The sequence below is a fragment of the Macaca fascicularis genome, chromosome 15 (assembly GCF_037993035.2).
Source record: "Macaca fascicularis isolate 582-1 chromosome 15, T2T-MFA8v1.1".
Taxonomy (NCBI): domain Eukaryota; kingdom Metazoa; phylum Chordata; class Mammalia; order Primates; family Cercopithecidae; genus Macaca; species Macaca fascicularis.
In genome coordinates, this window is record NC_088389.1 from 93,152,911 (window position 1) to 93,180,679 (window position 27,769).

Genomic DNA, 27,769 nt, shown 5'->3' on the forward strand with positions numbered 1-27,769 from the left:
GCTCTATCCTAGGGAAGCCATTTATTTTAAATGTTGGCCCCTCCTCCATAAGACTGCCACATCACATAAAATAAAGGATACCCAGTTAAATTTGAACTTCAGATAAACAATGAACAGTTTCTTAATACAACTATGTCCCATACAATATTTTTAGGATAAATATGTCCACATATTCTATGGGACATAAACTAAAAAAGTTATTTTTTGTTTGTCTGAAATCCACATTTGCTTTTTTCATGTCAGCTAGGTAAGGCGCCCATGTCATTGTAACACGGTTTGAGGGAGGCAGATCTCACACATGAACATGGAAACCTAATCATCACACGTATGAACCACAAAAGGATCTGAAATCCAAACTAAACTGGGTTTCCTATTCCCTCCCTCATCTTCATCTCAAAGGATTGAAGAGTCTTTAGGCTCAGGTCTGGAGAGCATCTAGTACCAGACTCTCATGATGAAGAAAAGGAAATAGAAAAATCCCTGAAACCTCCTCAGCTGAGCTCCATGAGTTCTCTGTGATGCCCTTGGAGTTAACTGTCCACTGGAGACAGTGAGTTTCCATGCATCTGCAAGGGATAGATGGAATTTTCTCTTTGCAGGTGGAATATGACCTACTTAGACATCTCTTAGGTTGGTGCAAAAGTAATTGTGGTTTCGGATCATGAATTTTAAATCATTATAACTAGGCTCAAACACATTTATTCATTTATTTATTTATTTATTTATTTATTTATTTATTTATTGAGATTGAGTCTCGCTTTGTCGCCCAGGCTGGAGTGCAGTGGTGGGGTCTCAGCTAACTGCAACCTCCGCTTCCCAGGTTCAAGCAATTCTCCTGCCTCAGCCTCCTGAGTAGTTGGGACCACAGATGTATGCCACCACGCCTGGCAAATTTTTGTATTTTTAGTAGAGACGGGGTTTCACCATGTTGGCCAGGATGGTCTTGATCTCCTGACCTCATGATCCACCTGCCTCAGCCTCCCAAAGTGCTGGGATTAGAGGTATGAGCCACCGCACCCAGCCTCAAATACATCTTTATTAATCAAAATGGAACCATTACAATGAAGACATTTTTGCCAATGAGAAATAAATTTGTTTATTCCTGTAGCATACACATTCATGCTTCAGGATTTGATGAACTCTTAGAAAACATTTTCTTCACCTTGCTGGTTGTGGAAGCATTTTCACTGCAAAAAGTTGTTAAGATGCTTGAAGAAGAGTCGGTTGATGAGAGGTCCGGTGAATATGGCAGATGAGACAAAAGTTCATAGTCCAATTTGTTCAACTTTTGAAGCATTGGCTGTGTGTCATGTAGTCAGGTGTTGTCATGGAGAATTGGGCTTTTTCTGTTGACGAAAGCCGGCTGCAGGTGTTGCACTTTTCGGTGCAACTCATTGATTTGCTGAGCATACTTCTCAGATGTAATGGTTTCACCAGGATTCAGAAATCTGTAGCAGATCAGACCAGCAGTAGACCACCAAACAGTGACCATGACCTTTTCTCGGTGCAAGTTTGGCTTTGGGAAGTTCTTTGCAGCTTCTTCTCGGACTAGCCACTGAGCTGGTCATTGCCAGTTATATAAAATCCACTTTTCATTGTGCATCACAATTCGATTGAGAAATTATTCCTTGTTGTTGCGTAGAATAAGAGAAGACATTTCAAAAAGACCATTTTTAAAATTTTCCCTCATCTCATGAAGCACCCACTAAATGAGCTTTTTCACCTTTCCAATTTGCTTCAAATGCTGAACAACTGTAGAATGATTGATGTTAAGTTCTTCGGCAACTTCTCGTTTAGTTGAAAGAGGATCAACTTCGATGATTGCTCTCAGCTGGTCGTTGTCAACTTCCAATGGCCAGCCACTATGCTCCTCATCTTCCAGGCTCTTGTCTCCTTTGCAAAACGTCTTGAACCACTACTGCACTGTACATTTGTTAGCAGTTCCTGGTCCAAATGCGTTGTCGATGTTGCAAGTTGTCTCTGCTGCTTTCCGACTCATTTTGAACTCGAATAAGAAAATCACTCGAATTTGCTTTTTGTCTAACATCATTTCCATAGCCTAAAATAAACATACAACAAAGAGCAAGTAATAAGTCATTAGCAAAAATACATAAAGCAGGAAATTCTCATTAAAATGATATATAACATAACCACATTTAAGAATGTATTTAATATCAAATAGCAAAGTCCGACAGTGCAAAAACCACAGTTACTTTTGCACTCACCTAATAGTTGACCCCATAGCTGATTCTACTTAACATCATGATCTACCTTGGATAGCCCAGAAGCATTTCAGTGGGACACAACAGTCACCTTTGCTCACCAGCTCTCCATAGCCATTGTGACCAAACAAAAAAGAAAAAAAAAACACCACCTGAATATGACTGTCGTAGCAGCTCAAGATTTAGATTAAATGACCACTAAGGTCCCCTTCCCCATAACACCTGAGGACCCATTCCTTTCAAATCCTATGATTTTTCTGTTTTCCATTGTGAGCTATGAACAAAGGCTATCCTGTGTAAGGGCAGTACCAACCCATTGGATACTGGATAGTCACCTCTGAAAATGGTAAGGGAGAAAGAAAACACAGCAGGGTTGATCTTTATTAGGCAAAGCAGGGAGAGCCTGTCTGTAAAGGAGGGACAATTTAAACTGAGACCTAAATGGTAAGAAGGAGTCAGCCATGAAAAGATGGAGAGAGAGCATTTCAGAAGGAGAGAACAACCAGTTGGAGATCTTGAGGCAGAACAATAGAGCATGACTTAGACTGGGTTCCCAGAGCGGAGGCTGTCTCAGGGAATTTTGCACAAAAATTGGGAAGGATATAAGCCCCTGATGTCAATAGATTTGGGGAGAGCAAGTTCATCCTGAATTTCAGGGTTATGCCTGAAAATCCCAGAAAGTCCTAGTGGTGAGTACTAGTCTACAAAGAGGGATGAAGTTCTGAGCTGAAGTCCATTGCACTCACTAGGTTCTACAATAGCCTGGCCCATGGATGACTGGTGGCAAGACCACAGAGGAGGGAGTACTGACCTGGATCTCAGGGCAAGGTGACGTTCCCAGGTCTCATTCAAGTTCTCTGGTGATGTGAGCTGACTTGGGGATTGAGTGTGCCCTCGCATTCTTCCAGGGTGGAGATGACAGGCAGCTGGCATCATCCCCTCCCCCAGAGGATGCTACAGGACCAGACTCAGCACGTTGGGCACACAATGGCCAGTCTGGGAACATGCTCTCGAGCTTCTTTGAGGTTTTTGTTTGTTTTTTGGTGGGTGGGTTGGGGGACAGTCTCGTTCTGTTGCCCAGGCAGGAGTGCAGTGGTGTGATCTCGGCTCACCGCAATCTCTACCTGCTGGGTTCAGGCGATTCTCCTGCCTCAGCCTCCTAAGTAGCTGGGACCACAGGTACGCATCACCACACCCAGCTAGTTTTTGTATTTTTGGTAGAGACAGGATTTTGCTATGTTGGCCGGCTGGTCTCAAACTCCTGACCTCAAGTGGTCCGCCCACCTCTGCCTCCCAAAGTGCTGGGATTACAGGCGTGAGCCACCACACCTGGCCCTTGTTTGCTTTATGAGCTCAACGAGGGAGACCTGACCATCTCTTTCACAGGCATCCGTTTGGGTCTTCGAGTGGTTTGCAGCTTCTGAGGTGCCCAGCCCTTTTGGGGTTATGTGAACAGGATAACCTGGCTCTCACTTCTTCAAATAGGGGTTCCCTGGGCACCTCAACTTGAAAATCCTACCACATCCTGTTTCCTGGAAGCCCCCTAGAAGGTCCCTTTAACTAGGCTTTTAGTGTCTGTTCATGAGCTGGCCTCGGGCCTCAGAGTCCACACCAGAGCCAGCCCAAGTCAGGCCCTACCTGCCTTCACTTTCAACACTTCAAGTGGCTTCCTTTTCTCCCCTGGCAATATAGTCCCAAATTAACAGCAGGAGCTGTAGAGTCTAAACCACCTGCACTTCATCTCTTCAGTGTGTGTGACCTTGGGCAACTCGCAAACCTCTGAAAGCCCCAGTGCATGCATCTGAAATGAAAGGGGTAATAGCAGCATCTGCTTCATAGGTTCATGGTCAGAGTTAAATGAGATCCTGTTGGAAGTGCTTGGTACAGCACCCAGCACAGAATATGCCTAGCAACAAAAGTGTGAACTGTTACTGTGAGGCAGCTCAGATGGCACGGCCCCTACCCTGGCCCCCACACCAGCCCCAGGGTTGGGATTTGTACCTGTTAGACCTCTCTGGCCACTGACTGGTTCTCTGCTGCCACCTGGTGGGCTTGGCTTCCTGGCACCGCAGGCCCACCTCATGAAGGGGCCAGAGATGCCTCTTTGGCATCTGCTTACAGTGCTCAGGAGCCAGAATCCTCTTGACTCATCCTGCTTGGGGCTTAGGCCCTCTTCAGTGCTCCCCATAATATTGTGAGCTTTTGCTCTCTCACATACCCCACAGAGGTATTGCTATAAATGGGGGTTGATATCCAGCTGCTTGGGCTTCCCTTTTCAGTCCCCGCTAGCCATGCGTCCACTATGTTCCCCTTTGGGAAGGCTACAAGCCCCTGGCTCAATAGATTTGGGGACAGCAACTTCTACCTGAACTTCAGGGTTATGCCTGAAAATCCCAGAAAGTCCTGTTGCCCTTTCATAGGAGCTGAACAAACAGAACTGGCTCTTCAGAAGGCAGAGAAGGCAAGGCCACGTCCCAGTTACTACCAAGTCCTCTCTCCCTATGCCTCACGGGTGCCTTGATTATAATAATAATAATATTATATTATAATATTATATAATAATATTATTATTATCTCTCATTATTATTAGCTCATATATTATCAGCTCTCATTATTATCTGTGAGACCCTAAGCAAGTTACTTAACCTTTCTGAGCAATACCGTCCTCACCTGCAACATGGGAATAGAGAATAATTACAGAATTGCTGTGAGAATTAAATGAGATAACATATGGGCTGGGCATGGTGGCTCACACCTGTAATCTCAGCACTTTGGGAGGCCAAGGTGGGCAGATCACCTGAAGTCAGGAGTTCAAGAACAGCCTGACCAACATGGAGAAACCCTGTCTGTACTAAAAATACAAAAAATTAGCCGGCATGGTGGCGCATGCCTGTCATCCCAGCTACTCAGGAGGCTGAGGCAGGAGAATCGCTTGAACCTGGGAAGTGGAGGTTGCCGTGAGCCAAGATCGTGCCATTGCACTCTAGTCTAGGCAACTAGAGTGAAACTGAAAAAAAAAAAAAAGGATAACATATGTCAACTCATCTAGCACAGTGCCTGGCAAGTTGTTCATTGATAAAGGCTAGTGCTTCTGGGAATTCCCTGTGAATGTGCAAATAACGCGGAGGGGTGCCCAGTCCTTGGGGTAAGCCTATGAGCTCATGGCCATGGCTAAGTGTTAATCAGCTAACAAGTGACTGTGACGTAAAGAGACCCAGGACAGAGAGATTCTGGTGGTGGGGCGATAGTGATGAGGTAGAGAAAGGAACAGAATCGAGGCATGGCTAGGCAGGGGCCAAAATGGGGAAACCCCAGCAGCCAGGAGGGTGGGGGAACTAGAGGACCACAGGGGCTCCCTCCTCCCTCAGACATCCGAGAGCAAGAGCTGTGGCCTGGTGGCCTTGGGCTGGCCTTGAGTGTGGCTCCCTCTCAGGAAGCAGCAGAGGAGGCTCCATCAGTTCCCCGGCTCTATTAGGAAAGGGGTTCCAGGTGAACACAGGCACAGAGCTGGCTGAAGTCTTGAGAACATGGCCCGAGGCTACGCAGGTGAGCAGAGAAGAGCACCAGTAAATCAGAAACACGGTATATCCCATGGCCATTTGTGATTAGTCACAGTCAGGAAGTTTGAGATTACAGGAACGGATTAAAATTACCTTCGGGGTGGAAAGATATTGAAGAGTCAACACCAGGGCTCATTACAATATCCAGTAATGCTAGAGCCACCCCAGATTCTTGTCTAGGATACAACGGGGGTATTGGTTCTACTTGGGAGCAGAAGAGGCTTGAGAGGAAGATGGGCTGTGTTTGTGTCTGGAAGGTAAGCAGGGGTCACCTTCATAGGCATGAGATGAAGGCCAGTCTGGTGGAGGTTAAGTAGGCATTCACCAACCGTAGCTTGGGGTGAGGATGGGAAGGTGACATCCCAGTAAGTTAGGGCTCAGGGCCCCAGAACAGTCTGGTGAGCTTTGGGGAACTGTGAGTCGTTCCATATGGCTGGAGCTCCAAGTGCAAGAAAGGGAGTGGCAGGCCTGAGGCCCCAGTCCTGGATGCCACAGGGCCTGGAATACCACGCTGAGCCTTTGGACTGATTTTGCAGGCTCTGTTGAGTCACAGAAGGGTTTTAAGCAGGGAAAAAAGTGGGTTGACCATACTTTCAGCATATCTATTTTCCCATGTCATGAAGATATCCCAGGTGGCCATGAGGATTACCTGTGTTATTGTGTGTGAAAACATTGTGTAAACTGTAAATCATACCAAGGTGAGTTCTAGAAGCACTAGCTTATACCTGAATGGCAGGGCTCTGGATTGGTGATATGAAGGGACAAAAAGGAGAGAGCCTGCGCTCTGGGTTCTGATTTTGATTTAAATGCTTGCTCCAGCATTGACTGGCCGTGTGTTTTTGGTGTGTAAGACTGTCAGCATCAGTCTCTTTATCTGCAAAATGGAAACCTAATAATTCTTTCTCTCAGAGAGGGTGAGACCTAGTGTGTCTGGCATGGAGCAAACTCTTGTGTCAGTCCAGGTTCTTTAGTTGTGAGCAACAGAAACTCTGGCTACTTAAGAAAATTAATCGGAGGTTATGAAGGTGTCCCCAAAACTATAGAAAAATATGAGCAAGCCTGTCCTTAAGAAGGAATAGAGGGTGGGTGCAGTGGCTCATGCCTGTAATCCCAGCACTTTGGGAGGCCGAGGTGAGAGGATTGCTTGAGTCCAGGAGTTGGAGACCAGCCTGGGCTACATAGAGAGATAGTGAGAACCTGTCTGTACAAGAAAATAAAATTAGCCAGGCATGTTGGTGCGTGCCTGTGGTCACAGGTACTCAGGAGACTGAGGTGAGAGGATCACGTGAGCCCACAAGAATGAGGTTGTAGTGAGCTATGACTGCAGCACTACACTCCAGCGGTGTGACAGAGCAAGACCCTGTCTCAACAAAAAGAAGAAGGAGGAATAGGACAAAGTTGTTTTGTGGGATACAGGTAGCAAGAATTAATGAATGACCTTCCAGGTTGCTGCCACCAGAAGGAAATCAGCTTTGTTCATGGTCATCTTTGTCTGTATATAAGTTCAGTTTCCTTGGAGAATCTTGCATCAAACTAAATAATACACAGAGAGAGGTTCTCTAAAACAAAAGATGTTTATTTAGGAATAAAGCATTGCAATGGTAATGTGCCATAGCAAACTATGTACATATTTGAGAAAGTAAAGGAAGACAAGGGTTTTTACAGGAAAAGTGAAGAGAATTACATACTTGTCTTGAAATAATTATTTTGGACTACAAAGATCAATAACAAGGGTGACTTCAGTGTGATACTGGACAGGCAGTAATTAGGCTGTTGTCCTTGCAGTATTTTTTGTGTAAGGTTGAGATGGCCTTTGTGCAAGGCTGTGGTTTTTCAGGCTTTTGTTATCAGGCATACAAGCATGAGAAGCCTCTTTCGTTTGTCAGGGTTCAATTTTTCAGGGTTTTCTTGACATTAGTGACTCCATTTTGATTCTGACTACTTTCACACTTGTTTGGCTAGCTTGGGTCTCATGCGAAATCCTTGCTCAGGCATAAATTGCCTGGAGGTGGGGTGTAAGGGGTAGTATTTAACACCCCATCAAGGCTAAGGCAACAGGGAAGGACTAATTCTTCAGGAAGAATATAGATTGCTGTCACCAAATTAAGAAGTAAGGGATCCCACAGAGACAAAGACAGAGATGCCCTCTACAACATTTGGCAAATGGTGACCGTCACAGTTACACAGTACTGGGTTCATTGAGCTAGGATTTGTCCCTGAGAAGTCTTCCTAGTCTTTGCTGTCTCCTAATAAGCACTGTGGGAGGAATGGGGTTGCACATCTAAAAATCCTGCAGGAGACTATGGAAGGCTGCCAGGAGCTCCCCGTTCATATTCTCATCCTACCACTTACTACATGACTGTGACATCACCTGTTCATGTCTGACACATCCACTGGTTCCTAGGCTCTGTGAGGGTGGGGATTACATCTTTCTGTATTTCCACTGCCTGGCACAGAGCCTGCCACATGGTAGAGCCTCAGTGAACTAAACCGTCACTCAGATCTCATCTCTAGTGACTTCCTAGGAAGTAGCACTATCAGAGAAATCAGGATGATATTTCAACACTAAGAACAATTGTCTATTTCAGTATATTTTTCTGTTTCTGATTTTGAAAGAAATCAGCCTTTCCCTACCCAGTCACCATCACCCTAAGTATCATATCCTTCTTGACAGGTATTGCTCTGAAGACTTGATGGAGGTTTATTGATAGGAAAGGGCTTACTCAGTATACACAGCCCTTCAGTAACTCCTACCAAGCATAGTGTTCAAGGGGCAGAGGGCTCCTGAGGGCAGCCCTGAGAGTTACCCAGGTCCCAGCACAACCTGGGAGGACATCCCTGGTCTCCAAGCCTCCCTCTTCCCTGCTTAACATCAAAGAACTAAAGGGGTTAGGAAAGTTCTTGAAAGTGATGAGCATTTTAACTATTAGGCTGTGGACCTCCCCTGTGTCTCTGGAGGCACTTTTTCCAGTCTTCCCTTCATAGCAGCCAACTCTACAATCCTACAAGACCTGGTTTCTTAGGGCTGATAGTTTGAGATTCTTATAGTTAGTTTTTATATTTAGAGAGAGAGGCCATTTATAAGGAAGGCCTTTAATTGTTTGGAGAGGGGCATTTGACTCTCCCATACATCCTGCTCATTTCTGTCTCCCTGCTGGTACCCCAAAATACCTGGAAGTAGCAACCAGACCATAAACAATTGAAAAGGCGGGGGGATCGGGGTGGGAAGGATTGTGTATGTGCAAAGTGTGTGAAGGAATAAACCAACCCTTTAACAAAAGTTCTTATCCCTGGATGAGTTAAGTGATTTCCTCCACCTTGGGTGAGATCTTATAATTTTAAGAGTAATGGGCCAAGCATGGTGGTTCACGTCTGTAATCCCAGCACTTTGGGAGGCCGAGGCGGGTGGATCATGAGGTCAGGGGTTCGAGACCAGCCTGGTCAACATGGTGAAACCCCATCTCTACTAAAAATACAAAAATTAGCTGGGCGTGGTGGTGCACACCTGTCATCCTAGCTACTCAGGAGGCTTAGGCAGGAGAATTGCTTGAACCTGGGAAGCAGAGGCTGCAGTGAGCTGAGATCGCACCACTGCACTCCAGCCTGGGCGACAGAGTGAGACTTCATCTCAGGGGAAAAAAAAAAAAAAAAGAGTAATGTTGGAGGAAAGGGAAGGGGAAAGGGATCAGGTAGAAACAGAAATTGCCCAAGGTCAGAGTCATGTTTTCTCATTTCTTCCTGACCATATCTGTGTGGGGAAAACTAATTCAGACTTTTTAAGAGCTAAAGAACTCCAGTGTTTTTTTGTTTGTTTGAGACAGAGTCTCGCTCTGTCACCCAGGTTGGAGTGTAGTGGCAGGATCTCAGCTCACTGCAACCTCCGTCTCCCCCAGGTTGAAGCAATTATCTCCTGCCTCAGTCTCCTGAGTAGCTGGGATTATAGGCACACGCTATGACGCCCGGCTAATTTTTGTGTTTTTAGTAGAGATGGGGTTTCAGCATGTTGGTCAGGCTGGTCTCAAACTCCTCACCCTGTGATTCTACCACCTCATCCTCCCAAAGTGCTGGGATTTACAGGCTTGTTTTTGTTTGTTTGTTTGTTTGTTTTTATTTTAAAGAAAGTTCTGGTGGGGTGTGATGGCTCACACCTGTAATCCCAGCACTTTGGGAGGCCAAGGTGGACAGATATCTTGAGGTCAGGAGTGAGACCAGCCTGGCCAACATGGTGAAACCCCGTCTCTACTAAAAATAAAAAAAGTTAGCTGGGCATGGTGTTGTGCGCCTGTAATCCCAGCTACTTGGGAAGCTGAAGTTGGAGAATCCCTGGAACCCGGGAGGCAGAAATTGCAGTGAGCTGAGATCGTGCCACTGCACTCCAGCTTGGGAGAAAGAGAGAGATTCCGTCTCAAAAAGAAGTAAGTTCTACATAGAATTTTTATCTTGTTACATTAAAAAATAATCCAGTAGAACTGACTTATTATCTGACAGGGAGATCCAAGCTATAGGATATTTTAGAATCATAGTCAGAGGTTGGATAAATCCATCATCTCTGACATTCTGCAGGTAAATAAACTAGAACCTAGAGAGGCTGACCACGTGAATCAGATTATCTGGTTCCTTATCTCTGCATTTCCTTCCAGTGAGTCATCCCTGAGTTCATGTAATTGGTTCAACCCAGTGTCTGCTTGTCAGTTAATTAAGAGAAGCTTCATAGGCCCAAGTGTGATATCTTAAAGAGCCAATGGTGGCCCCCAGACCGGCGTGGGCGGTCAGGAAGGGACGGGTTCCTTTGGGGCAGCTGGCATTGGGGACTGGGATTGGGTTGATCACAGATCAACCAGCCTGTTAGGGATGGAAAGGAGGCAGGGTCTCAAGGGGACAATGCCTACCAGCAGCTGGCTGTGTAGGGGCCACAACTCCCATCAGGCTTTCATGTGTTTCTTTTTTGTCTTTTGTCTTTTTTTGTTTTTTTTTTTTGAGACAGGGTCTTGCTCTGTTGCCCTTCCCAGGCTGGAGTGCACCATCACACCGGCTAATTTTTGTATTTTTAGTAGAGATGGGGTTTCACCATGTTGGCCAGGCTGGTCTTGAACTCCTGACCTAAAGTGATCTGCCCACCTCAGCTTCCTAAAGTGTTGGGATTACAGGCGTGAGCCACTGCGCCCAGCCTGATGTGTTTCTTGATGTTTCTTTTCTAAACTCCCTCTGATGTTTAGCAAAGTCTTTGTAATATTTCAGCCAGCATCAGCTCTACTGTGAGTTTTAATGAGGCGTCTGAACAACCCTGGAAGTCAATAGATGGCAACAGCAGAGAGTAAAGTGAGAACTCCATGGGGAAGGAGAAACCCTCAGGAGAGGCAGGGGCTCTGGCATCAACCATCTCTCTCTGACCAGAATCTCCTTCCAAGTTGAAGCTTCAGGAGTTTGGGTTTTTCCAGGCTATATTATTGGTCCAATAAGATTAGAAAACATTGAACTAAATAAAGTTAAACAGGTTTCTTCATTACAAACTCTTCTAACATCCTTAATCTACTGATATACATTATGAATCTTCAAGAGAAGGCAATTGCATTGCCAGCAGAATTTCTCCAACTATTTTATTATGAAGAAAGAGCTTGTTGGCTTTGGTGCTCCAAGAAATACTCTTTGGGCCACATCATTACGAAGAGTCATTTTAGATCCCACCTCTTGTATGATTGATTGTCCTATTCCTCGAAGTATTTAACAAAGAGACTAAAATGTAATCCCTTTCCACAAGGAATTCAGCCCATAAATATCTACTAAATGTATGTATTCTTACTGAGTGCCAGAAACTGAGCAAAGTGATTAATAACATGGATTATTTCATTTTATTCTCAAATCCTCACAGCAGCACTGTCAGGTATGTGTGATTATTATGCCGCTTTTAAAGAGATTGAGGCTCATGAGTTTAGATAACTTAGGATTATATAAGTAGTAACTGGCAAATGGCACAACTCCCATTCTTACACATGGTGCCTCCCCGAGGGGGACACTTCCCAGGAACTAAACACAGTCCAGCATAAGACACCTTTTAAGTGTGGTTACTCTTTCCCAGGGTCGGTTATTTATTTAGCAACATTGGTTCCAGGGACCCTCCGTGTCGATTATTCCTTAATGTTCTCAGGGATAGGGACTGACTCATTCACCTTTCCATTATCAGTTGCTGCCACATAGTAGGGACTCAATAGATATTTCTTGAATGAATAAAAATAAAATAAATGAAGACACTGATTTATAACTGGTCCTGGTGATAAACAATTCCTAACAGAGGCATTGCCCAGATCCTTTCAACTAGTCCATAAAATTTCTTGAGCACCTATGATATGGAAGGGCTGAATTCAGTAGTCACCAAAGCTTATTGAGTTGCTGTTTCCCTTTCTGAACCTCTAATATTCTACATCACGTGATTACATGTTTTTGAAGGCAGGCCTTCTTCAGACAATAGATGGACAGCCTTAGGCATAAAGCCCTTTCCTGTATGAATTCCTCTATGCTAAAAATCATATTGATTGCTTAGGGAGGGGGATACTGAGTTAGTGGTAAGGGTGAGAAGGATAACTCCTCAAATTAAAGAACTGCATGAACCCTTAACACTCAAAGGCTGCGAAGCATAGAAGGTATTTAATAAGTGCTTATTAAGAAATCTGTTTTTTAATTTAAAAATTTTTAGAGATAAGGTCTCACTCTGTCACCCAGAAAAAAGGTTTCACTCTGTCACCCAGGCTGGAGTGCAGTGGTGTGATTATAGCTCACTGCAACCTCAAACTTGTGGGCTCAAGCAATCCCTCTGGCCTCAGCCTGCTGAGTCTCTGTGACTACAGGTATGCACCACCACGCTGGGCCTATTGTTTTTTAAAATTTTGCAGAGAGGGGGTCTCGCTATGTTGTCCAGGCTGGTGTCAAACTCCTTTGGCTCAAGCAACCCTCTTGTCTTGGTCTCTCAAAGTGTTGGAATCACAGGCATGAGCCACATACCCAGCCCTTCCCTGAGATCCATACTTGGCTTGTGGCTAGATGAGATGCCATTTCATGGGCTTTTTCTCGTCACAGACCTCCCCATGCACGTTTTGCCCTCCTCTAACTCCTCTCCCCACCTGGGGTAGCAGTGTTCCAGGCCCCACTCTCAAGCAGAAGTAACCCCTGCCAGTCCAGGCTCGACCAGGTCACTGAGCCCCTTCCTTTAGCCTTGGGGGCTCCTTCCTTCCCTTTTCCTTCAGGGCAACGTCTTTCCCCCAAAGACTCTGGGTCATCTTTCCTTTCCCTCTTCCAACTACATACACTCAGTCCAGAAGCAGATGTTTTGGGAATGTATTTGTTTTGTTTGGATGTTTTACTGCAGAGATGGGAAATTTTTCATTTAATGCTCTTCTTTTCTTCATGTGGATCTGCATACCTTACTGTGAGAGAGAGAGAGAGAGAGAGAGAGAGTGTAACCCTCAACATGCTTTTTCTGTTCTCTCACTCAAAACAGAAGTCATCAACACAGAAGACTTCTGTGACCAGATGTGAGAAGTGTTTCTCTCCACCACCAAGCAAGCAATCAAGTCTGCAGTGGACACCCAATGAGTGGCCTCCAATTCAACTCCAACACTATCTACCTGGAGATAGCATCAGATCCCACAGGTTGAGGGCTCTGTCCCCAAGGCTGGCCCCTACCACTGCCAGACACCAGCTGATTATAAAGGATATTACAGATGAAGAGACGTATAGGGTGAAGTATGGAAAAAGGAGCATGGACCCTCCATGCCCTCCCTGGACCCACTGCCCTCCAGGAATCTCCAGGTCTTCAGCTACCAGGAAGCTCCCCAAATTTTGTCCTCCTGGGCATTTTGTTTTGGTTTTGCGTTTTGCTTTTTTTAGAGAGGGGGTCTTGCTATGTTACCCAGGCTCGCCTTGAACAACTGCCTCAGTCACCCAAGCTCCCAAGTAGTTGGGATTATGGGTGCATGCCAAGCACACAACTTATCTTGGGCCTTTTAGGGAGACGTCACTGGAAAGGCATGATTGACCACCATGTAGAAATGTGATTGGACCAAAAGGGTAGGATCTCATAGGAATAGACTGAGTGGGGAAACTCAGCAAGGCCTGTCCAGATTCTTTTTGGTCTATCTGTGTAGCATTCCTTCCTCCAGGGTAGGTGACAGGACCCTCTCTGGCAGATGAAGGGAGGGCAGGAAAAGGTCAGAGAGAGAGATTCTGTTTCCTGAGGCCTGCTTCAGAGACCTGTAGTGTCCCAATATTATAACAAAAGACTGTAACAAGGGCTATGGGAGTTACGCACCAGGAACTGTGGACGAAGACCAATATGTATCTATCATATGATCACACTTACCCATGTCATTTCCTCTCTCAGAAGAACTTCTTTTAACATTTCTTGCAAGGTAGGTCTGCTGGTGACATATTCCCTGAATTTTTGTTTGTCTGAAAAAGTCTTTTTTACTTTCGAAGGATAATTTCACAGGTTATAAACTTCTAGGTTGGTGTTGGGTCTTTTTTTTCCTCCCCTCAACTCAACACCGTTTCAAGCCATTCTATTCTTAATTGCATGGTTTCTTTTCTTTTTGTCTCCTAACTTTTTTAGAGACAAGGTCTTACTCCGTCCCCAAGTTGGAGTGCAGTGGCACCATCATAGCTCACTGCATCCTTGAAGTCTTGGGCTTAAGCAATCCTCCTACCTCAGCTTCCAGAGTAGCTGGGTCTACAGGTATGCACCACCAAGCCCAGCTAATTTTTAAATTTTTTGTAGAGATGGGATCTCACTATGTTGGCTAGGCTGGTCTCAAACTCCTTGGCTCAAGTGATCCTCCCATCTCGGCCTCCCAAAGTACTGGGAATACAGGCATGAGCCACCACACCTGGTCAATTGTGTGGTGTCTAAAGAGAAGTCAGATGTAATTCTTATCTTTGCTCCTCCATGTACTAAGTTGTTTTCTCCTATGGCTTCTTTCAAGATTTTTTCTTTATCTTTTATTTTCTACAGTTTGAATATTTTATGCTAAATGCGGGAGTTTCTTGGCATTTATCTTGCTTGATGTTCTCTGAGCTTCCTGGATCTGTGGTTTGGTGTCTGATATTAATTTGAGGGAAATTATCAGTTATTATCTTTTGTTTGTTTGTTTTTGTTTTTGTTTTGTTTTTCTAGACAGGGTTTTTCTCTGTTGCCCAGGCTGGAATGCAATGGCGTGATCTCGGCTCATTGCAACCTCTGCCTCCCAAGTTCAAGCAATTCTCTCTTGTGCCTCAGCCACCCAAGTGGTGGGGATTGCAGGCGTGTGTCACCATGCCCAGCTAATTGTTTTTGTATGTTTAGTAGAGCTTGGAAAGGCATGATTGGCCACCATGTAGAAATGTGATTAGACCAAAAGGGTAGGATCTCACAGGAATAGACTGAATGAGGAAACGCCATGCTGGCCAGGCTGGTCTTGAACTCCTGACCTGAAGTGATCTACCCACCTCAGCCTCCTAAAGCACTGAGATTACAGGTGTGAGCCACCATGCCTGACCTCGGTTATTATTGTTTTAAATATTTCTTCTATTCCTTTCTTCCTTTCCTTTTCTTCTGGTATTCCCATTAAATGTATATTATATGTTTTGTAGTTGTCCCACGATTCTGTCCTGGGTTTTTGTTTTTGTTTTGTTTCTTCCTTCCTTTTTCTCTTTGCTTTTCAGTTTTAGGCGCTTCTATGGACATAATCCTCAAGCTCAGAGATTCTTTCTTCAGCCATGCCCAGCCTATCAAAGGCATTCTTAATTTCTGTTGCAGTGTTTTTGAGCTCTAGCATTGATTTTTTTATTCTGTCTTAGATTTTCCATCTATCTTCTTATAGCACTCATCTGCTCTTGCATGTTGTTTACTTATTCCATTTGAACTCTTAGCATATTCGTCATAGTTGTTTTAAATTCCTGACCTCACAATGTTCTACATTCCTGGCCTGATAATATTCCTGGTGGAATAATGTTGTCTTATAATTTCAACATTTTTGCCATATCTGAGTCTAGTTTTGATGCTTGCCCTGTCCCTTTGAACAGTGTTTTTTGCCTTGTAACTTTTTGCCTTGTAATTTGCCTTGTAATTTATGCCTTATAATTTTTTATTGAAAGGCAGGCATGATGCACTAGGTAGACAGACCTTTAGTGGTGTGATGTGAGGTGTGGGGGTAGCATTCTATAGTCCTATGATTGGGTCACAGTCTTTTAGGGAGCCTGTGCATCAGGGCTGAGAACTTTATAAGGGTTCCTCATTTCCCCTGCACCCCTTGACATGAGACAGAATGGGAAAAGAGGCTGGAGTTGGATATTTCCCTTCCCTGGGTCAGCTCTAATTAAACCCCAATAGGGCAGATCCTGATATAATAGTTTCTCTTGGGGTAGGCCTTGTTAAGTGGGACCAGAATGCTCTGGTATATTTCAAAATGGTTCCTTTTCCCTTCCTCCTCCAGGAACATAAAGGGATTTTCCTTCAGTCGTCACTCTGAGAACCTGGTAGAGCTCCAGAAGGTAAACTCATAAAAGTGTCTTACCTGTAACTGGGTCCCTGGGGCTCTTAACTGTCAGACTTGTCATTACCAAGCCTCCAGCCATTCGTTCGTTAATCATAGAGCAGTTTTTTCCTGCAGCGACACTGGCTCTCAGAGGTTTCTGCTTGTGGGTTTCTGCTCCAGTAAGTTTGGATTCTCATTATCTGCCTGGCTGTCTCTAATTTGGGGGGCAGTAGTTTGTCCTGTGACCTCACTTCCTTGACAGATCTAGAACGAGTTAGCTTTTCAGTTTGTTTAGCTTTTTACTTGTTGCCAGGATGAAGCGATGACTTCCATGCCCCTTACCTGCCAGACTGAAAACTGAAAGCCTCTCCTCTTTGGAAGGATAATTTCACTCGGTACAGGATCCTAGGCTGATGGTTCTTGTTTTTTAACACTGTAAAAATTTCACCTAATTCTTTTTTTTTGAGACGGAGTCTCGCTCTTGTCACCCAGGTTGGAGTGCAGTGGCACAATCTCGGCTCACTGCAACCTCTGCCTCCTGGGTTCAAGAGATTCTTCTGCCTCAGCCTCCCGGGTAGCTGGGATTCCAGGTACCCACCAACATGCCCAGCTGATTTTTGTATTTTTAGTAGAGATGGGGTTTCACCATGTTGACCGGCTGATCTCCAACTCCTGAACTCAGATGATCCACTTGCCTCAGCCTCCCAAAGTGCTGGGATTACAGGCATGAGCCACCATGCCTGGCCTCACCTTATTCTTGATTCTGATTATTCTGCTTGTGTAACCATGGACAAGCCTTTTCCTCTCCCTGGGTCTCAGTTCCTTTATTTGTAAGGTGGGTAGATCTGGTGGAAAGGGTTGAAGTCTATGGTCTCCAAGGGTCCTTCCAGCTCTAACATTCTTTGATTCAATCATGCAACTATACAACAACCACACAGGGTTTGATGTTTCAGCTAATACCAGTCTGTGGCTACTGGTGTGAGCTTGTCACATGCCCTCCTGGCTCACTGCAAATCACAGCACGTTGCTGCTTAGAGAGGTCATGGTAGGCAGTCCTTGCAATGAGGTGTTCATCTATGTTTGGCCAGTCTTCAAAAAAATACCAACCCCTGAGAAAGCAGAAAGCCTACAACCAGAATGCTAATGCCTGTGCTCGAGAAGGAAACTTCAGTGGCAACAAAAAGCACAGCAAAACAGTGTCCCAATGAAGCTCTTCTGAATTCGACACCATTTGAAAGTACTCCATTCCCCTAGCAACTTTTTTTACTTAAAAAAAAAAGCAGGAACTGTTTTTTAAAATGATATAAGAACATTATATTGAAGAAAGCAATATGATATTTTGTCAAATAACTTTGGTATGATTGTGACTGTCATGTCTGATCAACCAATTCTAAGGAGAACTCTATCCTGTGCAGAATGCTGGCATGCTACTTAGAGCTGATTGAGAGGATGACGTGCCCAGGACTGGCAGGAGCCCCCTGGTTTGGACTTCTCGCTTGATACCAAAATATTCCATTTTTAACAGAGCAATTTGGCAATGTGTCTCAAAAGCCCTAAACATGTTCTTCCCTTCTGGATAGTGATGAAGAGCTGGACAGATATTTGGCTAGGACTCCCAGCCTTCTTCTACCACAGGTACAGGAGGAAGATATGCACTAGGGACACTCTAGGCAAAAGCACAGCATTTGTTATTGACTCATTTTGGCCCCACATCTCTGTGTGAAAGCTTCAGGTTGTTGAGCTGGACTGCACCTTGTGGAAGCCCACAGTGCTAACTGTATACCTTTGAGTGAAGACTTAGACCCTCTACTGGCTGCCTTCACTCTTGTCCCCAAGATCCATACTTGAATCTCTTTGTCCTAGAGGACTCACCAACCTGAAAGCAGGAAGAAACAGTGAGACAACCTAAAAGAAAAGAATGTTCCTCCCTAAGGCCTCGAGCAAAACCAAAACAAAGGCTCCCACACCTAGACTTTTCCACCGCATGGGCAGGTAGTGCCCCTAGTGGGAGGCAGCAGCCCCAGGTCCATGTTGCCACCTCAGCTTCTTAGAAAACAACACCCAAAAGGCCATGAGCCTTCCCTTTCTCTAGAAACTAGTATCTCCTTTTTCTGAGAGCACTGTCCTGCCCCAACTCCTTTAGGTCAAAGTGGAAGTTTCATATTCTTTGAGAACCTGCCCTCCTAGGGGGTTATTTGGTTGGTCCAGGGCCAGCTGTATCCCTGCCCTTCCCATGGTTTGGTCAAATGCCCTTCTTTTGATTACAGAAGATATTTCAGGATTCTTGCAATTGACTCTCCCTTTTGCTAAAGTCATTTGAGACAGGTTTCTAAGATGGCAAGTCAGGAGACTAAACAGATCCCCAAAAGTGGGAAGCTAGAGAGAGAGGCCCCCATGTGGACACTAGCATTTCCAACCTACTATCACTGACACCCTCACCTTTTACCACCATGTCCTGAGAATGATTTTGCATCTGAACCACTATCTTCACCCCTTCTCCTCCTCATTCCCAAGGGGCCCTGAAAGGGGAGTTTTGAGTCCTTCCTAAGGGCAGAAGCAAAACCTCAGTAGCCAGTCTATGTCAGGATTTTAACCTCAGGACATAATCAGAGGTGTGCACACATATTAAAGTTCAGTGATCTAGGGCTGCATTCCTGTAGCTGTAAAAACAATGGAAAATAACCTAACAATAGTTCAAAGAATTATGGTCCATCCATCCAACAGAATGCTTTGCAGCTATTAAAAATGATATTTTTAAGGAATATTTAATGACATGAAAAATGCTTATGATATGATATACCAAAAGCAGGCCAGGAACAGTGGCTCACCCTTGTAATTCCAGCACTTTGGGAGGCCAAGGCAGGTGGAGTGCTTGCCCCCAGGAGTTCAAGATCAGCCTGGGCAAGATAATGAGATCCTAGCTCTACAAAAAATTTCAAAAATTAGCCGAGCATGATGGCACACACCTGTTATCTCTGTGACTCAGGAGGCTGAGGTGGGAGGATTGCTCAAGCCCAGGAGGTCAAGGCAGTGAGCCATGATCGTACCGCTGCACTCCAGCCTTGGTGTCAGAGTGAGACCCTGTCTCAAGAATAAATAAATAATAAATAAAAGAAATAATATACCAAATTCAGAATATACAATTTAATGTACTTTATAACCTAAATTATATCAAGTTATATATACATAAACAGCCAAAAAGAACCACACAAAAAATGATAATTCTACTTTCTTCATTATGTTTTCTGTATTTTCTAATTGTTTATGATTTGCATGGTTTACTTTGGTATTTATTTGGTATTATGTTTTGGCATAATATTTTATATTAAGTAATGAATGATATTGAAAAGATCAGAACCTTATTAGAACACATCTTCCTACGGAAAATTCAGATTTCCTTCTCTGCTGTTTCCTTCTCTGCTGTTTCCTACGGAAAATTCAGATTTCCTTCTCTGCCTTTACCGGAGGGTCACGTGACCAGTAGTAACCGTGAGGACCTGTTTTCTGCCATGATATTCCCTCCAGAGTACATGCTCTTGGTTGTCTGAATCCCCGGAATGCTGGGCCAGTTGGCTCAGTGGGAGCTGCCATTCCAACCCCCAGGGCAGGGTTGTTTCTTTAGCTGGCGGGTGGCTTTTGGTACCAAACAAGTAACTTTCCTTTCCCATGAACTTGTCTGCAGTCCCAAATGACTCTGCTGACCCTGTTATCTGCTTTATTCCAGCTTTTATTCCAGCTAAGGTGGGGAGCCTGTAGATTCCTGGGGTCCCACAGAGGTGACATAGCAATGAGAGAGCTGATGATGTCTCATATTCATGACACACCTTTGCCTGGATTCACAAGTGTGGCTACACAGGGAGCATAGAGACTAAGGGTTGAGGAGCCAAGGTTCTCGGCCTCCCTCCTGCCGTCTGACTATCTGAACTTGAACAAGCCTTTCTGAAGCTCTCTGCCACCTGTCTACCAGTGTAAACTGTGATCCAGGGAAACAAAATCTCAGACATCTTTTCTGACCTAAATTGTCTCTCCTATTCATTCCACAGAGTGTGCCTAATAATAAGAGCAAACCCCTGCCACATGCCAGATGCAGTTCTAAACACTTTATACAGATGGACTCATTTAATCTTCAAAACAACGCTGAGAGGTAGGTGCTGTTATCATCATCATCATCATCATTCCTTTTTCATCAGATGAGGAAACTGAGGCAAAGGGGGACTCAGTAACATGGCCAGATGCACACAGCCGGGATGTGGAGAGACAGGGATTCTAATCCAGCCGAACTGAATTTTAAATCTAGACCATGAACCACTCTGCTCCACTGCCTCTCAGTGATGTGAATTTCAGCTCACCCGTCTTTATTTCAAACTTGGCCAGAGGTGGTCAGTCAGCCACAGTGACACACTGGCAAAACTGCAAAGTGAGTGATGCCCGCCTCCCTTATCCTCCAGCTGCTCAAGGTTGACCTTTGGGGTCACTGCTGTATAATTCTCCTTCTTCTCAAGCATGCAAGGATGGCAGAGGCCCTCCCACTGCCTCCTAGACCTACTAGGACAAGACAATGGCTGTGGGCTTCCCCACCCTCTTGGCCCCATCTACTGACAAAGAAGTAAGAAAGTACTGTTTTCCTGGTTTTTCAGAAAATAAGAAATACAATACTTATCACTTAATAAGCATGCTCTGCACATGTTATACATACAAATTAACTCATTTGGTTTTCAAGCAACACCCCCCTACCCCCATTTTTCCAAGACAGGGTCTTGCTCTGTTGCCCAGGCTGGAGTGCAGTGGTGTGTAATCATGGCCCACTGCAGCCTTGACCTCCTGGGCTCAAGTGGTCCTCCTGCATCAGCCTGCCAAGTAGCTGGGACTATAGGTGTGCACCACCATGCTCAGGTAATTTTTAAATTTTCTTGTAATTTTTAAATTTTAGATTTTCATGGTGAGGGATGGGATCTCACTATGTTGCTCAAACTCCTGGGTTCAAGCAATCCTCCTGCCTCAGCCTCCCAAAGTGCTGGGATTATAGGCATGAGCCGCTGCACCTGGCCTCAAACAACCCATTCTTATTACCAGTCCCATTTTACAGATGAGGCCAATGAGGCTCAGGGAGCTCGCGTAACTTGCCTGAGGGCTCACGACTAGAAAAGGAACAGGAAGCACAGCACTAATATACACGTACCTTGCTCTCGGCCCATCCCCACCCTCTCTTCCCACAGCTGGGTCATCACCTGACCCTCTCGTCCCCACTCAGATTTTTGAAAAAACTTTTATAACACTATTAATTCAAATCAAGTACTTTGGGTTTGAAGACCTTCTGTTCAAATTTGATTACAGGTTTCCTTAGTTTCCCATGCCTCCAGTTCTGTGAAATTACAAGTTCATCTGTCCTTGACCTAGATCAGTCATTTGGAATGGTTGAGAGAGAGGTGAGATAATCTGTGTACAAGTGATTTCAAAAGCATCAAGTGAGCTACCAATTCTGGGCTGTTTGTCATAATCTGCATATTAATAGCATTCTCACACAGCCCCCAGGCTGCGTGGAGGAGCAGCTCTGTTTGTATAAATCCAAACAATAGGATCCAACAATCCTCTGCCTACTTATCCTCTCCCCACTATTGTTGGATCCTATTGTTTGGATATATTGTTTGGTAATATTGGTTCTGATCCCCAAAACAGAAGAAATATTATCCAAACAATATATCCTGTTCGATCTAGAAATCACAGAGGTAACTAGTAATAGTTCTATAAACAATATAATCCCAACACCAATGGAAACTGGTGTAAGAGAGAGGCTCATCTGCAATTTACCCCCCAAAACAGAAGTGTAATATGTGTAATAGCACACCTACGTGTTTAAAATCTGCTTTTATTCATTTATATTCTACCGTACAACAATCACATAATAAGCGTTCACAATTATTTGATTAAAAATTGTTTTTAAAAGTAACACATACTTACTGCCAAAAACTTGGAAAATGCAAAAAGAATGAGGAAGAAAATTTAAATTACTGTTAATGTCAGAAGCCAGATATAAATCCTGCTTTTAGCTGTATTTTCTTCCGAACTCATTTTATATATTTTTATTTTATGTATTTGTTTATTTATTTATATTATCTTTTTTTTTTTTTTTTTTTTTTTGAGATGGAACCTCACTCTGTCGCCCCGGCTGGAGTGCAGTGGCACGATCTCGGCTCACTGCAACCTCCTCCTCCCAGGTTCAAGCGATTCTCATGCCTCAGCCTCCCGAGTAGCTAGTATTACAGGCGTGTGCCACCACGCCCAGCTAATTTTTGTATTTTAGTAGAGACCAGGTTTTACCATGTTGGTCAGGCTGGTCTCAAACTCCTGACCTCAGGTGATCCGCTTGCCTTGGCCTCCCAAAATGTTGGGATTACAGGCGTGAGCCACTGCACCGGCCTGCATATAAATTTATTTTTTATTTATTTATTTATTTTTTTTGAGACGGAGTCTTGCTCTGTCGCCCAGGTGGGAGCACAGTGGCGTGATCTCGGCTCACTGCAAGCTCTGCCTCCTGGGCTCGCACCATTCCCCTGCCTCAGCCTCCCAAGTAGCTGGGACTACAGGTGCCCACCACCACACCCAGCTAATTTTTTTGTATTTTTAGTAGAGATGGGGTTTCACCATGTTAACCAGGATGGTCTTGATCTCCTGACCTCGTGATCCACCCACCTCAGCCTCCCAAAGTGCTGGGATTACAGGCGTTAGCCACTGCGCCTGGCCTACATGTAAATTTTAAAGTATGATTGGGCATAATTTTTTATACATATGTATAGATGTAATTTTTTCATTTACTTTTATATAAAGGAACATTTTCCTATGTCCTGATGATTATTTTTAATGATTGTGTAATTTTTTATCTAGCAATTGTACCATAATTTACTACCCCATTTGTGTTGCAACAAACATCTTCATAAATACAGGCTTTTTTCCTTCAGTAATTTTTTTTCCATGAAACAACTCGCCAAAGAAATATTGAGTCACAAGTTAGGATCTCATGTTATATCTGAAGCAGCCTGATATCTTGCAGAAAAGGTGTTAGTTCATATATTTTAATATCATGCCACCACACTGGAACTCACCATCCACACACATTAGGCACCAATAGTTGTAAAGAACTCTGCAAGGCACCTCCTAACTAAAGTTCAGAATGGAGCCTCAGGGAGTACAGGGGTTAATGCTGAAACACAAGCCTTCTGTCCAGTGATCAACCTCTTCTTCTTGGAGGCCTGCCTACATCCTGGTAAGGAGAGTGCTAGAATTCTTACGGATCTGGAAAAACTGGCTTCTTCCACCTGCCCCAAACATCTCTACCACCCCCTGAGGAAAGCCTGTAATTTTGACAGCTTTGTTCCCTTCACTTGAGGCTTTTAGAAGGGTTAAATACCCGCCCGCCCTCCCCACACCCTGGGAAGGATAGCTCAGCAAAAGTGCTATTAATTACTTCTAGTCTAGTATAAATGAGCTTTCAGTTCTTCCTTGACGGTGGGTTTTGCGGGGTGAGGGGGGATACTGGAATCTCATCTGGGAGGATGGGTTCTTAGTGAGGAGTCTTGCCTGCTTTATGATGTTTCTCTAGGTTGGCCCTTTCCCTTACTGAGTAAACAGTGGCTTGCACTGATAGGGAGACTAGAGGAACAGAACACTGCTCACCCAGCGATCCTATTTCTTTTTGAAAATGGCCTCAAGCAACAAGTCTATGAGGAAAATGTTCAACTTCATTGATCAATGAAATGTAAATTAAAACCACATTCAGCTACCAATTTCCAATAGTCAAATTGACATGCTGCTTCACGACTAGTGAAAATGTACAATTCTGGAGGGCAGTTTGGCAATATCTATCAAAAGCTTATTTAAAATGGGCATAGACAACAGAAATGTATTTTCCAAGGATGTCCACTATGGTGATGTTTATAGAAGTAAAAAATTGGAAATGATCTAAATACCTAATAAGATATTTCAAATAAAGTATAGTAGATCTATTCTACTGAACTATTATTCAGTCACTAAAAATAATATAGGTAAATATTTATTGACACCATATAATAAATATTTATGAGGTAAATATTTATGAGCCACTGCGCCCAGCCGATTCTGGCTTTCTTATTGTATTTTACTGGATTGTCACACAGTCTTGGGGCCCCTGGGACAAGTCCATTTATAGGACCTGAGAACCAACCCATGGCCCCAACAAGTAGACACTCCTTTGGAATGAGAACCCACCTTGGTGATCAGTTGTGGGCCTTAAGGATTAAGCCGGATAATCAAGGATGACCCTTGATGATAATAGAAGAGTTTTGTTTTAGGCACTGAATGTTATGTATAAAATGAAGAAATGTGATTTTTAGCCTGACACAGTGGCTCATGCCTGTAATCCCAGCATGTTAAGAGGCTTAGGCAAAAGAATAGCCTGAGGCCAGGACTTTAAGACCAGCCATGGCAACACAGAGACTCCATCTCTACAAAAAATAAAAAGTACAAAAAATTAAAAAATTATCTGGGCATGGTGGCACACACTTGTAGTCCTAGCCATTTGGGAGGCTAAGGTGAGAGGATCTCTTGAATCCAGGAGTTTGAGGCTGCAATAAGCTAGATTGCACCACTGCACTCCAGTGTGGATGACAGAGTGAGACCCTATCTCTAAAATAAATAAATAAGTAGGCCAGGCATGGTGGCTCATGTCTGTAATCCCAGGACTTTGAGAGGCTAAGACAGGAGGATCACCTGAGGCCAGGAGTTCAAGATCAGCCTGGACAACATAGGAGGATCCCATCTCTACAAAAATAATTTAAAAATTAACCAAGCATGGTGGCACACACCTGTGGTCCCAGCTACTTGGGAGGCTGAGGTGGGAGGATCACTTGGGCCCAGGAGGTAGAGGCTACAGTGAGCCGTGATTGTGCCACTGTACTTCAGCTGGGGTGACAGAAGGAGACCCTGTCTCAACAAATAAATAAATACATACATACATATATACTTTAAAAAAAAAAAACAAAATGTGATTTTTAAAAATCTCTAACTTTTAAAGGACTAGTGGCTGGATTGTGTCTAGAGGGACAGCCCCTGATTATCTGACCACTTTTGGTAACAGGAAGGACTACATTCAACTGGTCCCATGAAAAGAGAGGGGCCTGGAGCCATCTCCCCAGGTGGTCTGGAGAAACAGAATGAGCAGTCCCGCTCCCCTGGTGTTGTTGTTGCACTTGCTGAGATCCTTTAACCTTGGACTATTCTTTTTCTGGGCAGACCAAAAAAAAACCCTTCCTCTCTTCTCTGGGGTCAACACTAGAGCTCTGCCTGCACTGAGAAGAGAGTGTAGCTCTAGGGTCCCTCACTGGCTTAGTACTTTCCATCTCCTTCTCTTGCCAGGTCTCCAAAGGCCCTGTCTTGTGGATCTGCGTCTCCAGTTAACTGTCCACTTCTTAATGAGAAAGGAATCTGCTGTTAGTGCCATCTCTAAAAGAAGACAAATAGGTCTTTAATTAATATTGACACACATGGCTCCTGCTTTCTCCTTGTTAAAGGTGGTACTGAATACCTCAATAAAATAGTAAAAAACAAAACAAAAAAAAACTCAGCAAGTATGATTTTGAAAACTCAACCCTGTACCTTGAATAGAAAGAGTGTAGAATATATTTCACTAAATATTACTTTTTTTAAACTCAAATTCAGCACAGCCCTAATGCCAATGATGACATCCTGGAATAATACTTTGAGTTATTAACTGACTTTTTTTCCCTCTCCAGTACTTTACTTCTTCTTAGCTTTTACACACACACACACGCATGCTAAGCCATTGTGGGTTCACTGCCTCTCAGAAATGCAGAAACATTTTGACAGAGAGCATAGCTTCTTACTAGGTCCCTGTCTCAGTCCATTTTGTGTGGCTATAACAGAATACCACAGACTGGGAAATTACAATGAACAGAAATTTATGGGCTCATAGTACTGGAGGCTGGAACTCCAATATCAAGGTGCTGGTATCTTGTGAGGGCCTTCTTGCTACATCATCACATAACAGAAGAAGAGAGAGTGAGAGAGGGTGGAGGTGGGGCAGTGAACTGACCCTTTTATAGGGAACCCACCACCATAATAATCCATTATCATGATTATTAGGAGCCTGAGGCAGGAAGATCACTTGAGACGAGGAGTTTGAGACCAGCCTGGGCAACATAGGGAGACCCTGTCTCTACAATTTTTTTTTAATGAGGCCAGATACGGTTGCTTATGCCTGTAATCCCAGCACTTTGGGATATTGAGGCAGGAGGATTGCTTGAGGCCAGGAGTTCGAGACCAGCCTGGGCGACAGAGTGAGACCCCCATCTCTACAAAAAAATTGTGGACCAAAGTTGATAAAATTGTCCTTGCAACTTTCATGACCACTAGAGAGAGGACATATAGTATGTCACTGGTTGCATTATCAGCAAATGGCTCTGAGCTTCATTGATTTATTCACTTATCCATCCATTTTTATATTAATGTACATCTGGCCAGACACTGGAGACATGAAGATGAATGGAACAGAGCTCCTGCCCTCACTGTGCCTGCTGGCACTAAACTTCATCCCTAAAACACTGACAGTGCTTTTATCCCAGATATAAATATAAATGCTTCCTTCCTTCCTTTTTTTTTTTTTTTTTTTTTCTGGAGACAGACTCTGGCTACAGACAGTGACACAATAATTACAGCTTATTGCAACCTCTGCTTCCTGGGCTCAAGCAATCCTCCTGACTCAGCCTCCCAAGTAGCTGGGACTACAGGCATGCACTACCACACCTGGCTAATTAAAAAATATTTTTTTTTGTAGAGACAAGTCTCGCTATATTGCCCAGGCTGATCTCAAACTGGGCTCAAGAAATCTTCCAGTCTTAGCCTCTCGAAGTGCTAAGGTTATAGACATAAGCCACTGTGCCCTGACCAATACTTTCCTTAATAAACTTAAGTTGGGCTTATTTAGCATGTAAGAATTCTTTATTAAGATATTAAAAATTCTGGTACTAAGACCTGTGTAATACAGGGGTGTGGTTTTTTCAAAGTATATCTAGGGCTGTGTTTAAATTTTGTAAATCTGAATACTTAGTAAGATAAATTTGAATGTAGCTATGTAACCTGGCACAGTGCCTGATAAATAGCAGTCACTCAGTAAATTATAGTACGTCTCTGTAGTAACCATCAACTATGTGCCAGGCCTTACTTGTAAGAGAATTAACATAATTCCTCATTAAGGTGAGAAACAACTTAAGGCTTTGAAATAGTTATGGGTAAGTTGGGATAGCAAATACCAAGCACATGTGCCTCCATTTTCCTTTTTCTCACCCATGACAGGCATTGTCAACGGATCACGGGTCTTTCTCATTCCCTGAACTTCGCCTCGGAACTTCTCTCAGCAAAAGATGTTGCCCACTTGCCATTTCTAGGCCAGGAGGAAGAGACTGGAAGTCTGGAGAGTCTTTCTTGTTTTGTCTCA

The 27,769-nt window shown here is 44.0% G+C and overlaps 1 protein-coding gene and 1 non-coding gene across 3 annotated transcripts in view; one reads left to right on the plus strand and one right to left on the minus strand.

The window, feature by feature from the left end:
* Positions 1 to 13,414, plus strand: part of BRD10 (bromodomain containing 10) — a 132,654-nt gene extending 119,240 nt beyond the window's left edge. Inside the window, exon 9 of one of the 2 annotated variants that reach the window (XM_074017520.1) lies at positions 13,275 to 13,414. In XM_074017520.1, the coding sequence (XP_073873621.1) occupies positions 13,275 to 13,312 (38 nt within the window). In that variant the 3' untranslated portion in view covers positions 13,313 to 13,414. The remainder of the gene's footprint in view (positions 1 to 13,274) is intronic. The other variant, XM_074017519.1, reaches the window with a different exon arrangement.
* On the minus strand, positions 238 to 344 carry LOC123569289 (small nucleolar RNA U13). The gene has a single exon (XR_006692927.1). It is a non-coding gene; the product is annotated as a small nucleolar RNA U13 (small nucleolar RNA).
* Positions 13,415 to 27,769: the final 14,355 nt, after the last annotated feature.